This window comes from Solanum stenotomum, chromosome 4, assembly GCF_019186545.1.
Source record: "Solanum stenotomum isolate F172 chromosome 4, ASM1918654v1, whole genome shotgun sequence".
NCBI lineage: Eukaryota > Viridiplantae > Streptophyta > Magnoliopsida > Solanales > Solanaceae > Solanum > Solanum stenotomum.
Window position 1 is genome coordinate 64,777,358 of NC_064285.1, and position 16,135 is coordinate 64,793,492.

At 34.8% G+C, this 16,135-nt stretch overlaps 3 protein-coding genes across 5 annotated transcripts; 2 read left to right on the forward strand and 1 right to left on the reverse strand.

The window, feature by feature from the left end:
* Positions 1–444: 444 nt before the first annotated feature.
* Positions 445–3,672, forward strand: LOC125862165 (cytochrome B5-like protein). Of its 2 annotated transcripts, none has more exons than XM_049542175.1 (6): positions 445–468; positions 744–841; positions 1,441–1,481; positions 2,792–2,869; positions 2,987–3,078; positions 3,583–3,672. In XM_049542175.1, the coding sequence occupies exons 2-6, from the start codon at positions 760–762 to the stop codon at positions 3,647–3,649; spliced, it is 360 nt and encodes a 119-aa protein (XP_049398132.1). In that variant the 5' UTR covers positions 445–468; positions 744–759; the 3' UTR covers positions 3,650–3,672. The 2 variants fall into 2 exon arrangements, with proteins under 2 accessions (XP_049398132.1, XP_049398131.1); XM_049542174.1 differs by lacking the exon at positions 445–468 and adding an exon at positions 610–637.
* A 766-nt stretch (positions 3,673–4,438) lies between these two features.
* Positions 4,439–4,768, forward strand: LOC125861668 (E3 ubiquitin-protein ligase AIP2-like). The gene has a single exon (XM_049541521.1). It carries the CDS (start codon positions 4,439–4,441, stop codon positions 4,766–4,768), a length of 330 nt encoding a protein of 109 aa, XP_049397478.1.
* A 1,223-nt stretch (positions 4,769–5,991) lies between these two features.
* LOC125862668 (uncharacterized) lies at positions 5,992–15,933 on the reverse strand. 2 transcript variants are annotated; one of them, XM_049542790.1, is made up of 14 exons: positions 15,566–15,933; positions 13,014–13,069; positions 12,706–12,880; positions 12,163–12,264; positions 11,015–11,086; positions 10,170–10,286; positions 9,978–10,055; positions 9,209–9,271; positions 8,992–9,088; positions 8,367–8,445; positions 8,059–8,270; positions 7,470–7,615; positions 6,944–7,066; positions 5,992–6,516 (listed from the first exon to the last, which is right to left on the reverse strand). In XM_049542790.1, the coding sequence occupies exons 1-14, from the start codon at positions 15,650–15,652 to the stop codon at positions 6,364–6,366; spliced, it is 1,560 nt and encodes a 519-aa protein (XP_049398747.1). In that variant the 5' UTR covers positions 15,653–15,933; the 3' UTR covers positions 5,992–6,363. The 2 variants fall into 2 exon arrangements, with proteins under 2 accessions (XP_049398747.1, XP_049398748.1); XM_049542791.1 differs by having other exon boundaries at positions 12,706–12,900; positions 15,566–15,674.
* Between the last annotated feature and the right edge of the window lie 202 nt (positions 15,934–16,135).

Below are 16,135 nucleotides of genomic sequence, written 5' to 3' on the forward strand. Positions count from 1 at the left end.
GAAAAATGGATAAATATCAATGCACTTCTAATATTAAAGATTATTTAAAATACTTATTATAAAATTTATAATTAATTTTTTATTTTATTAAATTAAAATATACATATTCAACTTTTCTATCAATATTATACATAGATGAATAAAAAATAAATTAAATATTGATAAAACATTAACATAACGATTATATAATAAAAAATATCAAGGAAAATAAACTTAAAAACAATTTAACAAAATTAAATCAATGCATACAAAAAAAACTCATTACAATAATAAATAAATATAAGAAATATATTAATAAGTATGTATATATATGACAGAGATATTTTGGTCTTGAAATAAATAATTTATGTTTTTACTTCTCTTTTTTTTTTTAAAACCAAAAATTGTTTTTTTACATTTGAAAGTTGAAACTGACTCTAACAATATAATACAATAGAATGAGTGGCAACATCCAAACAAGGTGTAAAGGTATTTTTATTAATATGGTGATTTTCACTATTAATATATTTTACATCGCTTAATCTTGTCTCTTGCTCGAATTTGATTTTTTTTTTCTTTTTTGCATCTTCGGTATGTTTTCGTATTTGAGCTAACTCAATTTGGGGTTTTAGGGTTAAGCCGCCATTGATGATATTTTGTAACTATATATGTGTTGTAATTTATAATTCGTTTGCTCATTTGTTCAACTATAACTATATATGTGCTCTAATTTCTAGTTGTTTTGCTCATTTGCTCAACTACAGAGCTAAAATTTGAGATATGGAGGCTATTTTGGCGACAGTATTGTTGGGTGTCTTGCTAGCTGTGTTCATTGTGATATTTCGACTGCGGAGTAAATCTGGTAAGCTTTTTAGCTGATTCTGTATAGGTTTTGTTAGAGCGGGGAATAGACGGGTGGTTTGCTAATATAAATTTGCATTTTTGTCGTGAGCTGGTTTTTGGAGTTGAGTTAGACTTAAATGTCATATCTTTACATAGTATCATAGTCAGGTTCATGTTCATCATGTTTGCGCGCTTCTTGTGAGTGTAAAGGGATGTTAGAGTGGGTTAGAGTCCTACATTAGTTGGGAATGGATGTGGTTTGTTTATGTAGATTTGGGCAATCATTTTCTCATGAGTCAGCTTTTGAAGTTGAGTTAGGCTTAAATATTATATCTTTATATAGTGTTAGGGTCAAGTCTATCCCCGATTGGGATCTAGGTTCACGCTCTAGTTGGGTCTAGGTGTAAATGGATGTTTGAGTGGATTAGATTCCCCATTTGGTAGGGAAATGGACGGGTGGTTTACTTATATGTGACTTGGGCAATTGTCCTTTCATGAGTTATCTTTTGGGGTTGAGTCAGGTTTAAGTGTCATATCTTTATAGGTTTCAAGTTTGTAATGTTCTTATGCTCAGAAAGAATTTGATGTTTGATTATTTTCGTTTGTGTTCTACCACAGTTCAGCCGAAAAGAAAGGTTGCCTCAAATGCTCAGAACAAGGTACTTTAACTTACAGTCATATCACATATAATCTTTTTGGTTGTTTGAATAGGTCCTTGATAAGTTACTTTTGTTGTTAAATTCTAGACCTTTCATTTCAGTTGTTCACTTAATAACTATGCTTGTCAAGATAATAGTTTTAGTCGTTCTTACTGTAGGTAAAACAAATTCCATCTTGGTTCCAACTCAACTCCACAAAGCCTACACAAGTTGTCAAGATTTCCCAAAACCATATAAGGAAACTACAACTCATATACTACGTGGGATTTTAATACTGCCGGTAGGCTGAGGGTTGGACATCTAGAGGCTAGAGCATAGAGCATAGAGTATGATGATATGGATGGCCCAACTGGGTAGCCGAACACTAGGGAATAGGGATACTTCTATCTCTAATACCATGTTAAGAAAATGGACCTTGGCCTAACTTGAAGTTAGCTCAAGTTATAAGGATTACTCAAGATCATATACGGAGACTACAACCCATACAATTAATTAACTGATATGAGCATTTGGAGAAGACAAAGAAACAGAAACTTACTGTTAATGGTTTGATATCTCAGATTTCTCCCGGTTTTTTGTAAAACACATGGATATATTAGTTTACTTTGTTGATTACTCCTCGTGTATTAGATTTATCTCTTTATAGATGATAGGTGATGCCCTGCTTGAACTATTCTTATTCTTAAACCTTGTTTGTAGGAGGGGGGGAGAGAGGGGGGGGGGGGNGGGGGGTCTATCCGAATCAAGCCTCTATTTCTGAGGTAGGGGTAAGGTTTGTGTGCACTCTGTCCCCTCCCCAAGTGGTGGCCGGGTGGGGTGAGGGGACGGTGGAATGTGTCTATGAAAGAAGGATAAACCTTAAAGGAAGGGAAGTCCTTTGAGAACAATAAATTGTGTGTTGGTGTTTAAAGCAATTGACAAGTCTTGCATCTATCGTAGTCATTTCTTGCGAGCGAATTATTTTGCTAGATAACTGCACAAAGCTTCATAACTGACCGATTTGATAATTTTCTTTTCTTGTGCATATTGTTTGTGCACCAGCAGTTGTACAATCGCTTTCTCGTCTTTATATTTTCCATATGTTCTGTGATNTCTTGCATCTATCGTAGTTATTTCTTGCGAGCAAAATATTTTGCTATATAACTGCACAAAGCTTCATAACTGACCGATTTGATAATTTTCTTTTCTTGTGCATATTGTTTGTGCACCAGCAGTTGTACAATCGCTTTCTCGTTTTTATATTTTCCGTATGTTCTGTGATTGTGCTGATTCCTTTTCTTTCTTTTGGGATGTGTTCTTTTAAACTGAAGGCAGTCAAATCATATAGCAAAGCTGAAGTTGCACGGCATAACAAGAGAACTGATTGCTGGATTATTATCAAAGATAAGGTCTTTTTGATTCTCTACTTGACCACATAAACCTTACTTACACTTGTGGAATATTAACCTTTTCTGGTCACATTCCTTTCATAATATACTCTCTTCTTCGCTTTTTTCTGTCTTTAGGTGTTTGATGTTACCTCGTATGTCGAAGAACACCCAGGGGGTGATGCCATCCTAGATCATGCTGGTGATGATTCAACTGAAGGTTTCTATGGGTAAGCCTTTGTCAAATATATCCTTCTTCCACTAATTCAGTTAACAACAACAGTGTAATCCTAGAAGTGGGGTCTGATGAGGCTAAGATGTATGCAGACGTTACCACTTACCCCTACCTTTGTGGGTAGAGAGGTTGTTTCCGATAGACCTCGGCTCAATCTTCCACTAATTCAGTTACAGTAGGAAAAAAACCTCTGAGGAGATAAATGTTTACAAAACAATATCCACATGTGTCTGTTTGCTCTAGCGTCCCTCCGATAATCCCTTATGGCTTGACACCAAGTGATTTTCCAACAAGTCCATATCCTTACAATCTTCCGGGAAAATTTATTTTCTTTTTCCAGAGATAAGAGACTTAAAAGTAGCCTCTTAACTATGTAATCACTGATCATACTTGCTCCTATTCCATTTGTGGTTCTGTGTTTTGATTGCCTTATTTCATCAAAGTTTCATTGTTTGCTGTTGTATTAACCATTCAAATCGCGGTCACATTCTTGTCGCAGGCCGCAACATGCTACGCGAGTATTTGAGATGATTGATGACTTCTGCATCGGAGATCTAGAAATATAAATGATTACTTCCATCAATTGATTTGTAACGAATTATTCATGTGATGTAAAAATTCGAGGAGCTTGCCTATCTCATAATAAAGCATCACTTGTGTCTCCGACAACCAATTGCTTCCCAAAAATTTGTTATTTCAAATTATTTATGATATAATCCATCTTCCAAAGGGAAAAGGTATTCTCTTTACTTTTTATTTTATGCCATTTTTAATAAATTTATTTTTGGGTCTTTCTTAGAATAGAATTAACTAACTCTTTCCTTATTTAAATCGAGTTCCTAAGTCGAATAGGTTTAGAATTTTTGCTTCTCAACTCTTATAAACACATAAGATTGTTTGAGACCACTTCCTATTTTCAGCTATTTTTTTTTTACTCTTAATCAAAGGTTTTGAATCACAACATCTATTTTCATATATCATCAACCGCCGCACCATTACTACCTACACCTACAACCCTTTGCTCTCATATCGAGTTGAAAATCAAAAAAATATATTATATGGATATTATTTTGAATCACAGTCGTTCCTCTTCAGATGTTTGTGTAGTATTTAGTCAAATAAAAACACCACAAGAAGAATTAAACATTAGTAAAGATAGCAAAATTTCTTCTTCTTTACCACTTTTATCTATTTGATTTCACCTTGATACACATGAACTATATCGGTATAAACTTCCCAATGAACCTAAACAGCACCAATATTATCGACATACTCGTTCTGATTCACTTCATCTTGAATATTATCATTCTATATACATGTCATACAACTTGTTCTACCATGCTTTGCAAGAAAATATGGAGGATTTGGGAGAGGAGTTTGAAGATAATTATCGTAGTGATATCATCCATGCTGTGATAGACAAAATATGTGGCATTGTTGTTGATGAGTCTAACCATGGACGTGAAAAAGTGGAGGTGTTCGTTGGTATAATGTTCTTCGTCAATCGTTTTGTTGATAAAAATAATTTGAGCGATGATTGTGTGATTTGTTTTGAAGAGCTTGGGAAGGAGGGAAAGGTGATGTGCACACCTTGTTCACATGTGTTTCATGAGGATTGTATAGCAAAATGGTTAGAGAATGGCAATTCTTGCCCTATTTGTCGTCATGATCTCCCAGATATCTAACTATTTTAGTTGCTCGATTGATTGGTTACCTGAACTCTCGATTTCTCATTTTGTAATCTCCTCCCGTTTTCTCTTTTTCCCACCCCAATCTATGTTTGCTAGATACAAATAGTTGATAGGATATGTTCAATAGTTGAATTGAATATAACACTTTGAACAAATTGGGAATTCCAAGCTCACTTACATTATGCTTTTTCTTTTTATAATTATTTGAACAACGTTTTTGATTAGTTAAGGAATACCCATTTTCTTTGTACTAAAATTCCAACTTTAATAAAAAAAATATTGCTCAAGAGGATTATCGTTCACATTTAAATAATATAGAGAAATATTGAAAAGAAAAAATATAATCCATCTCAAAGGGAAAAGGTATTTGTTTTACTTTTTATTTTATTTTAGTAACTTATTTTGGGTCTTTATTTAAACAGAATTAACTAAACCTTTCCTAATTAAATTCGAAGTTCCCAAGTCGAATCGGTTTAGAATTTGCTTCTCAACTCTTATAAATACATAAAGACCGTTTGAGACTATTATTATTTCGTTCTCAATCAGAAGTTTAGAATCACAATATTCGTTTGTCATATATCAACTCCACACCATTACCATAATTTACTACCTACAACTATCACTACCATCCAAAGAAATATAAATATGGAAACTGTATTCTATTACAGTCTTCCCTCCTCAGACGCTTGCGTAGTATTTAGTCAAATAAAAACACCACAAGAAGATTAAACATTAATAAAGATAGCAATATTTCTTCTTCTTTACCACTTTTATCATATGTTATATCATAGGCGAAGTACGTGACATTTTTTATGACGAGTCTAACAAGGGACGCGAAAAAAGTGGAGGTGTCCATTGATGCAATATTCATCGTTAAACGTTTTCTTGATAAAAGTATTTTGGGTGATGATTGTGTGATTTGTTTCGAAGAGCCTGGGAAGGAGAGAGCGGTGACGTGCACACCATATGTACCTAAAGGTTCGCAAAAATAGCTACACTTCAACCATATGTACCTAAAGTTCAAACAAAAATATCATCATTCCTCTCCCTTATGTTGGTAACATTTCAAAAACCAAAATTTCAAGATCAAGTTAGAGTTTGTCAAGTCTAACTTCAGACGTTGTGTAATAAAACTAGTTCCGAAGTGAATAGATATGCAAAATTTATTTTAAAAAATAACATTAGAACTAGAAATTTCAGCACAACTTGCACTAGAATGAGAAGAATAAAGTGATAAAATTTAATACTGAGAAACAACATAACCTTACACTTGTTATCTATTGGTCAGCCACCACCCAAAATACAATCTTAAACTAACTTTGAAATGGACATTAATTTTTTACAAATAAACATTACAATTACAAAAACCAGCCCAAAAGCATGGTAGACCTTAGTGAGAAGAATGAAGTGATGAATTTAATAGCCAGAAACAATAACCCTTACAACTTACAACCTATATCAATGATGTACCCCTTAAGATCAGAATGGATAAAAAAGCCCAAAAAAAAAAAAAAAGGTCAAGCAAATCCTTGGTCACTAATACCAAGGGAGCAAAAGAATCACATAATTTACCACTGACTGGATATTATCTAAATGTGATATTTCTTTGGTTGTCTCCATTGAGCTAAAGTTCTGGACAATGTACTAATAATAGCAACCTTAGGTATTGATCCTTGTTTTCCAAGCAAATCTTTTCCAGCCAAATCTGTAATTTTAGGAACCAAATGCTTGTGTCTGTCAATCTGCAAAAGAAAAAAAGGGAGAGATGATGATTTCTGTTGTTGTTATTCACGACGTGTTTAATTTTCTTCACTAGACAATTCGGTATAATCATGAGATACTAGACCAAGGACAATGGGAGTTTGGAATGTTGTTATATGACTCAACATCCTACCTTACACTTGTAACATGATTTTGGGGTTTACACTCGAATTTTTAATACATGTAAGTGCAAGACAAAGACTGGATATTAAACCGTCTGGAAGTAATTTGAGTATCTAAAGTGTTCCGTTTCAACACAGTAGAAAACATTTCTCTTTGCTACATCTAGCTTTTCTTTGAAGTAATTAGTCTGAGGGATAAAGAGAACTCCGAATCCTAGAACAACCAGATTTATATGAAAGATTATAATGTTGCTCTGAAAGCAGAAGGGTGCCTTAGGAGGGATACCTTGCATATCTTCCCATCTTTCAAATGATATCGAATGCCAGACCAGTTGATGGACTGAGAAAGATGAGAACGCATTGCAGATAGTGGGTATAAAAAATTGTCAACCAGCATTGCAATGAATACCTGCTCAAGTAAGACATCAAACAATTAAACATTAGTGACTTGTATTGAAATAAAAAACTAAAAGCAAACAGGACCATACAGGATTTTCATACTGAAATCTTGATTATTTTAAACCACATTGGTACAACGCTTATTCCTCAATTCTGAACTAGTCAGGCTTGACTATATGAATACTTTGTTTTCCAGTATATAACAAACAAATAAAATTCTTGAGCAATACATTTTAACCAGTTGTGGTTATCTAATTCAAGTGCAATGTACCTACATTTTAATTTTATATTTGTTGGCAAGACTATGTTCAGCAGAAATCTTGTAGTCAATGAAAAATACCAAATCTTCAAAGGTAAGTGGAAGAAACGGAAATAAACTGTTTGGTTTATAGGCGAAGTCTGAATGAACTTACAAGACACCAGTTATAAGAAGCAAGTGACAGTTGAGGTGCCTCGGGAGACAACATATTGCACAAGTGAACTTCAATTCTTGTCAAGTTCCACATGGAAAGGAGTTCAATCACTGTGCATACGGCAAGGCATGCAACAAGTAACAACCCTGACAAAGTACAAAAAATATGTGCATCTAAGAGGAAGAAATATGCAACCAAAGAAGTAATAACTGGAAACCGCGTAACCCGTTCCCAAATAAAAAAATATTAGTTTTACTGTAGCATAAACAGATTATTTTTTCAAAGAAGAGGAATACATTAAATTAATAATAGGATAGACAGATTTTCAAGAACAACTATGAGCTACTTAACATTTCATGTAGCACCTCCCACCCAAACAAAGATACAGTAATTCCAATTACTGGGAATAGTATACTGGTATATAACCAGTCGAATATCAGGATTGAGAATGATATCAGAATTATACTAAAATAATGAGGACATGAAAAGGTTTCCAGCATGTAATAGTTCTGGGAAAAGGAAAAACATGTGACCGAAATGGCTACCACGACGCACTCTACTTCTACTTACACAAAAGAAATGTGCTCACCATTACATGTCATGACTGTCCCCTCAAGAGAGTTTTCTTTAAGATAATGTCTCAGTGCTGCTGCCACATGAATCCCTGCCATGACGTATGGAGATACAAAACCCCAAGACAGATAGCAGTGGGATGTAAATAAAGCCCGATTCATGATCCAGTTAACCTTTGTTGTATATGATTCCAGTACAAATGTTTGCTTCCTCAAATAATTCCAATATCTATACATAAACACAAGTATAAGGTGAGCCAACAGCAAACAGTTATCACATGTATATCAATATTTCATAAAAGATTTTAATCTATTTTTCAGAAACCTAGGGAAGGTAAGATCAGTTGCAAGAGGGTGTGGAAAGACTGCAACCGGTGGTGATGTAATGAGCCTCTTGTGTGCACCTAGAAAAAGTAGCAAAAACCAAAGAAGAATTAAGAAATAATAGTTTCCACCAAAAAGAAAGATTGTGCAAAGAATCATATCTCACAACTAGTCCCTAGAGCACATAAAGCTAAAAACAAGAAGTACCACAGCACCGCAGTGCCCGTGGTTATAAGAGGGCCAATATTCATCTCCAAGAGGGTTATAAAATCAACAGAAGTAGTTATACCAAAACAATCACTGCAACAAAAAAATGCACATAACTATTTAAGTTACATATGTCCTGAGAAATATCTTCCAGTGACAAGAATATCAATACGTAAAAGAGAAAAGACAAAAATTCAGAGGAGAAGACTAGATCATTATACATATTTGCAGGTGAAGAGAAGCATAGTCAGGACAATTCTTAAAATGTCACAAGTTGCAGAATAAGACAATAACTCAAAATTCTGTTTTCCATGAATTTCGGCTATCACAACAGCAGCGAGGGGGATACGCACCAGCTGCATTGCAACTCTTGTGCCGTAATATTTATTTAGGAATGAGAAACTGGAGGTAAACTTTACCTGCTATAGCTGCTAGAGTCATGTCATCTGAGTAGCCCCCATCTCGAAGCCCTGACACTACACAATGGCGGTCGGTTCTAAAATCGTTTGCATGCATCTGGAATTAAAAAGGTACAAAATAACTTGTAACCAGATGCTACATAAGTAAAATGTTTGTCAAATAGAGAATGTGGCTGTACTCATGAAACAGGGAACAAATGTGATGGTAAAAACTAACCATCATGCATCCTCCCCACAGAAAGAATGTTTTTCCACCAGTAGCAAATCCCATAGAACATGGCTGTAAAAAAAGGGCAATGAACCGACAAGGTAAAGAAAATCAGCAAAGCTACAAACTAAGCTAAAAAGGAAACTTTATAAAGCAAATCATCTGCACTAAAGACATGCAAAGACAACATAGACGCATAATCCCACATCTTATAGGAAGCTCATAAACCATCAGAGTTAGAGGAGAAGATTCAACTTGGCCAAGAAACACCATTTAGAAGCTAGAGTCCATGCCCATACAAGATATAAACACAAAAAGAGCCTCATAAAAACCAATTATAGATATAGTTGTCTAGCTCACTGTATCTGACTTCAATTGACATTAATATAACAAAGAGCGCAAACTTCATAACTTCAAGCTAAAATTGAAAGATTTGTGTGTCAACAATAAAGTCTTTACTACAGCTTTTACTTAAGATATAAAAATTATGGAAAAATAAAAACTCCAACCAACAACACACCAACAACAACAAAGCCTCAATTCCAAGCAAGTTGGGTCGACCAGGATCTAAAACTAAAAACAAATAGCTGAGTGACCAAAGCACTAATCTAACACCTTTCATTTAATGTAAACAAAGACTGCAACCAATATTTGATAGACCATCTTACTCTAAAATCACTATCCACATTACAGAGAGATGAACTACCAAAAATAGAAGAAAAAAAAACGAACCTGACAGACAATAAATATAGAGATAAGGGCATAAATGCCACCATACCATGTGATATCCATAAATGCAGTAACTTCCTAAAGTTCCAGATGGTAAATCAAGAGGATATCCTGTTTGAATAAAGATCTGGCAAGCATAAAGACAAAATATGACATCTCTACCAAACAGATGAAATGAAGATTTTATTAGCGAGCTGGCATGCTGTGCCAAAGAAAAAGGTTGCTTCAGGATAGAAATTACATCTGGATTCTTCTCCATTTCAGTAGTAAGGGCCCCAATGGACCCAGGGTGCAACCTAACATCGTCGTCAAGAAATAAGACATACTTTGTATCTTTGTGCATTTGATCCACCCCAACCTGCAAAAAACACCGTCGTTTTAGGTAAGGAAGACCAAAGAAGTACTAGTTCATAAAACAATCTATCTTAAGCGACCACTCAAACATTAAATTTTGATTCACAAACACCGCCCTGGTGCCACACTTGTCCCTCCTCTTAAATATATGTCCATCAGCCACACAAATGGGTTATATAAGCTTGAACAAGAACTGGCTGCAATCTGACTCTTCTAAGGAACAATGATTCAAATTGCCCCTCAAAAAAAAGCTGAAGAATCATAATGTGAATATTGGAAAGAAGAGCAAGAGAGCGAAAGAGAACAGAATCAGAGAGAAATAGGAAGGATTTTCGTGCAGCTAGATGACTTCTTTCTTTACCTATAGAAGTCTAGAGGCAGTTGAAACAAAAAGCCATTTACTTGCTTTATTGCCTTCCCTTTCATCAGTTTGTTTGGCCTACCATGAAATTTTAAGAGTTTATTAAATTATTTAATTTGAATGGGAGTTCTCTTAATGATAAGTTTAGAGTATCATCTCTTATAACTCATGCATCAATAAGTAAAGTACAACATTGAACTCTGCTAACAAATTGTTCCATCTTAGAAAAGCAAAGAATGGTAATAAAAATGACTGTAACCTCCATTCCAAAAGAGGTAAGGATTGGTTTGCCTCATCAATATAAAGAAAAATGGACAAAAAAAGAGCTTCTCAAGATTTCCAACGGTAAACAATAAAATCATGATGCATACCAATTGATTGTGAATCTTCTGACTACAAGTTGTTGACAGACCAGCTACAATAACCTTAGCCTCAACAGCATCCTGCATGCAGTATATGAAACAAGCGATGAGTTTAAGAATGCAATGTATACATGCACATGAGCTTGACATAGACACACAGAGGTAAAATTATAACTGCATGACATAGGAAAATGTCATATCAAAGACATAATTAGGTAAATACTTCCATCCTTCAAATAATAATGACCATCTTTTGATTTGGGCACAAGTTTAATGATCAGAACGCGGAAGAGATTGTTTCTTCTAGAGAGATGATCTGATAGGTGATAGGAAAATCCGGTTACTTCCCCACAAAAGAGAGAGGGGAAAGGAGAGAATACCTTGGAGGTTCTTTAAAATAATGACATTCCTAATGTAGCTGCTTATCATCCTAGGAAAAAACTAAATATCAATGGATCCAGCCATCGACATATTGATTCAAAGAGACCCCTGGTTAGAGTACCTCCTCTAATTCTTCTTCCATGCTCCTTTTCTTTCTTTCTTTCCCTTTTTTTTCTTTAGGATATTTTGCTTCTTTGCTCTTTTCTATGCCCTTTAAGTTTTATCACAAGTCTTAAACTGTTTTCACAAATTCCTTTATTTGCAAAGTTCAAATTGTTCCCATGCCTCTGCTTTGTCGATTTCCAATTAACATGCGACTGTTGAACATAAATTCCGAGAAAGACAAAGTAGAAGAACAAAATGAGAGGTTCTTGGCAAGGAAAGATAATAATAAGAGAAGGGAAAGAAAGGGTACAAAGATCGGTCCAATGATGAAAATATAACAAGGACGTCAACACAAAACCTATATTTCAGTTTCAAAGGCAATAACCAGTTCTCGTGAAATATTGTAATGAATATTACTGCTATGCAAAATCTTTCTCAAAGAATATTAGGCTTTTCAAATTAAAATGATAGTAAACATCAAATTAATGCTGAATATGCTATGCAAATCAAAGGCAAACATCAATGATTAAACTAACAACTAATACCAACTCTTCAATTTTGGAGATATTCGTTTGCTCAACTTAGAAAACCAATATCATGAGGAAGTGTGCAATAAGAAGATATAAACAGAAACCAACTCTTCGAACACAAAAGAAGCCCTACTACCACACCTTAAAATCCGCTAATAAACACTTCACAGCATGATAAGCAGGATCAGCGGTACTTTCAACCACAAAAAGGAACTCCAAAGGACCACCATAAAGAGACGTAATCTGCACCATTCACAAAGGGAACATAAGCAGACCGAGCAGAGTATAAATTATCTGAACTAAGTGAGAAAAAATGGAGCATGCAACTCAAGATTTTCATCGCACATCCAAAATAACATGAATATAAATTAGATACCAAATGGAGAACTAAAAGACAGCATTTACCTTTGTTATTTATGAAGTATATTTTTTTCATTATAAAAGGGCAAACATGCCATATACAAACAGTAGAGAACTATACAAAAAGACACAACAATATGTGACTGAGTCCATTATGTAGTAATGTGGGCTTCTCAGAAGCAACAAAGAAGAAATTAGGCAGCAACCTTGAGATTATTTTCAAGTTGAGAAGATGCCATAAAGAAACCATAGCATAAAGTCAAGTACACAGCTTAATTGAAAAATCAAAGACCACTCCAAGGCAAAAGGTTTCTTATCGTTTACCTGACTTCTCCAGTTGTGTAGATTGTGCTCGCCAAACCCTTTTAAAGGCATTACAACTGTGACTCGGGGCAAATTGGCCTGATTTGAATGCTCAAGTTCATTAATGTCCAATGTAAGGAATGCAAAGCTATTTCCACTTTTCATACTACTCTTCATCCGTCGAATCTCCCTGCCCCTGCAAAAAGAAACCAAAAGCTGCATGAAAATCACTAATCTTAGAATCCATTCATTACCTAAGTTGATTATAAATAATCAGCAAAGATAATTGTCCACCATAAACTCTAAGATAGATTAAAAAGATCCCATACCTAACATAAGCAGCTAAAGCCCATCCAAGAGCCAGGATTAAGACGATTAAACATCCCTGCAGACACAAAGTCCCATAAAAACAACAGAAGAATAGATAAAGAAACAAGACAGGAAAGTAGAAAAGTGTAATGAGAATTATAGTTTTCTTAATTTGCCAGTAACAGATCAAATAATTAAAAGACACACACTGATAGAACGCAGAGCAGTTTAGCAGATGCACAGATTTATTCATGTTAAACACATCGCAAAACATTGATTAGCGGAAAATCAACAACAACATACTCAGTGAAATCCCACAAGTGGGGTGTAGGGAGGCAGGGTATATGAAGACCATACCCCTGTCTCACGGAGGTGGAGAGGGTGTTTCTGATAGACCCTTAGCTTCAAGAAAAGCATTTCAAAGCAGTTTGAGAAAGGAAATACAGAAATGAAGAAGACATGGCAAACAAAAGGAAAGTAGTACGAAGCATCCAGTAAAAAACTAACAATAGTAAAATAATCCAATAACTAACGCACAAGAAACACACGTGGTAACAGAAAATCGAAGACAAGAAACTAAGAGAATAATGATATTACTACCGTAAAAAAGTGAAAACAGATGTAACAGATAAGGTGCTTCAAACTACAACCAAGCCTATCCCACTGAAAAGCGAGATAGCGCTCAACTCAACTAACCTTCTACTCTAACTCATGACTTCCATACCTAATATCTACGGTCATGCCCTCAGTAAACTGAAGATGCAGAATTTCATGTCTAATCGTCTCCCCCAAAACTTCTTCGCCCTAACTCTACCTCGCCTCACACCCACCATTATCAACTATTCACACCTCCTCAATAGGGCATCTACGCATCTTCACATACTCAAACCATCTTAGTCTCACCTCGCTCATCTTCTCCACCACGGAGTTCACTTCCACCTTATCTTGAATATCTTTATTCCTAGTTTCATCTCCCATAATATGCCCACACATTCACCTCAACATTCTTATATCTGCAACTTTCATCTTTTGTACATTAGAATTCTTAATTGGTCTACACTCCACCCCATACAACATAGTCGGTCGAACCACCAGTCTATAAAACTTATCTTTAAGTTTTGGTGGCACATTCTTATAACACAAGACAACGGAAGAGAGCCTCCATTTCACCCACCTCGCACCAATACGATGTGCGACAGCATCGTCAATCTCCTCAATTTCTTGGACTAAAGACCCAAAACTTGAACCACTAACAGTAAATATTAAAAAAAAAACATTAACAGACAACTGGTTTCATTTGTCTTCAAGCATATCAAACCTTTTTATTCCCATCCAAACAACGAGATATAGAATGTGGCACTTTTCTTTTTTTGAGAGTCAATTTGACTTTTCTTTGAAGTTAAATTGGGTTAGATCAATCTACTATTATAAAATTAAAATTCAGATATTCAAAAACTATGTGATAAGTACTATGAGTTGTCGTTCTTCTCATGTCAATATGATGAAAAAAATATGATCAAAGTTCACATAGTTTGAATATCGAGAAGCGAAAAGTGGTCATATAAATTGGGAAGAAGGTAGTAACCTTCATGCACTTAATAGTATAAGCCAGCATGACTTGACAAATTAAAATCATTTCACTCAGCAATCTGCACATTAATAATTTCTCTTTTTCCTTCGTTAGATTTCATATTACAATGACTGCCTTGTTCGGTATGTTATAGTAGTCATTCACTTTCTTGGTTTATCCATCTATCAGTCTTATCTTATTAAATCCAATATGAAAGGACATTGTAGCTACAAGCACAAATGAGCTACTTTTGTCGAATTCTTTCTCTGTTCTATCACTAAGTAAGCTGTACAAAATGATTTTTGAAGAGCAACCTCTTGCAGTCATGCGTAGCAAGGTCATACAAAGCCTTCTGTTATAGCTGTGGAGTCATTGAAATGTGATGTGAGCTTATTAATTGCTTCAAAAAAAAATCTTTTCTACTTAAATGGCAAACCATATGAACATACAAGCCTAAGCTCTTGCCAAATAAGCTTATCCAACTATTGATTACTGAAGAACTTGTAATGAAAGGGAAGTAACAGGATCATGCTCCTCACACTTTCCGAGTCCGGATAAGAAATTCCAACCATTAAAAAAAAACTTTCAAATAACTCACTTCTCAATCCTAAAGAGAAACATAATAAGTTAACAGAAAAGAAACTTCCAAGCTGCAATTTACCGTGAATGCAGACAACAACAACAAACACAACCACATACACGTAATCCTACAAGTGGAGTATGGGAATTTAACGTGAAAATGCAGCTTCATGCAATTTGCAAATTGAAATTCTTCATCAGCAATAGATACGCAATGAAATTCTTCATCAAACAAATATATCGTAAGCTAAATTTAAGCAATTAACAAAAACAAATTGAGCCAAATTAAAGCCTAATACTTAGATCTGAACCGTGTTAAACCCGAAAAAAAGCGTTCAATAAGCAATTTATTCCTCATTTTCCAAACAAAACAGCTAATCAAAAACGTAAAAACAGCGAGCAGCAGAAAAAAACAATCAATACCTGGATCTGAATGAAAACTGCAAGAGGACTACACAATGCTCTGCTAGCATTAAACAAAAATGCATCAAATGAATCAACTGTCACCATTTTTTTACACAATATACTTTTTTTTTCAAATTTTTACGAGATATATGTATGTATATCTCCAATCTCCAATCTCCCTGTCTGTTGCGAGGCGAGAGATAACTCAAATGTGCTAGGGCAAGCACAATGCCCTAGATCTGAGAGAGAGAAAGAGAAAAATTCTGCAAGTTATTCAGTGTTCTCTCAGATCAATCACCATGGAAGGAGAAGAAGAGAGAGAAACACTAAGAGAGAGAAACAGGGAAGAAAAGAAAGGAGGAAAAAAAGGAAAAAATGTGAGAGACCGCGTAATTTTATATTTCGAAAGGGGGAAATGGATTTTGGTGTAATTAGAGAAAGAATATGCTTCACTTGCCCATTTTCTTATATAAGTGTTCCCCTCGAATTTTACTTGTCCATTTTAAACTTCATACGTCTCTTATAAAATACTTTCTATGATCGTCCGTCTCAATTAATATCACACATTTTAAATTTTGAGATTCAAAT

Coding starts and splice junctions, on each gene's coding strand:
- LOC125862165 (XM_049542175.1), top strand. CDS start 760: ATGGAGGCTATTTTGGCGACAGTATTGTTGGGTGTCTTGCTAGCTGTG. Junction 842..1,440: donor TCGACTGCGGAGTAAATCTG/GTAAGCTTTTTA, acceptor GTTCTACCACAG/TTCAGCCGAAAAGAAAGGTT. Junction 2,870..2,986: donor GGATTATTATCAAAGATAAG/GTCTTTTTGATT, acceptor TTCTGTCTTTAG/GTGTTTGATGTTACCTCGTA.
- LOC125861668 (XM_049541521.1), top strand. CDS start 4,439: ATGGAGGATTTGGGAGAGGAGTTTGAAGATAATTATCGTAGTGATATC.
- LOC125862668 (XM_049542790.1), bottom strand. CDS start 15,652: ATGGTGACAGTTGATTCATTTGATGCATTTTTGTTTAATGCTAGCAGA. Junction 12,265..12,705: donor TACACAACTGGAGAAGTCAG/GTAAACGATAAG, acceptor TGAATGGTGCAG/ATTACGTCTCTTTATGGTGG. Junction 9,089..9,208: donor TGTGGGGAGGATGCATGATG/GTTAGTTTTTAC, acceptor TTTTAATTCCAG/ATGCATGCAAACGATTTTAG.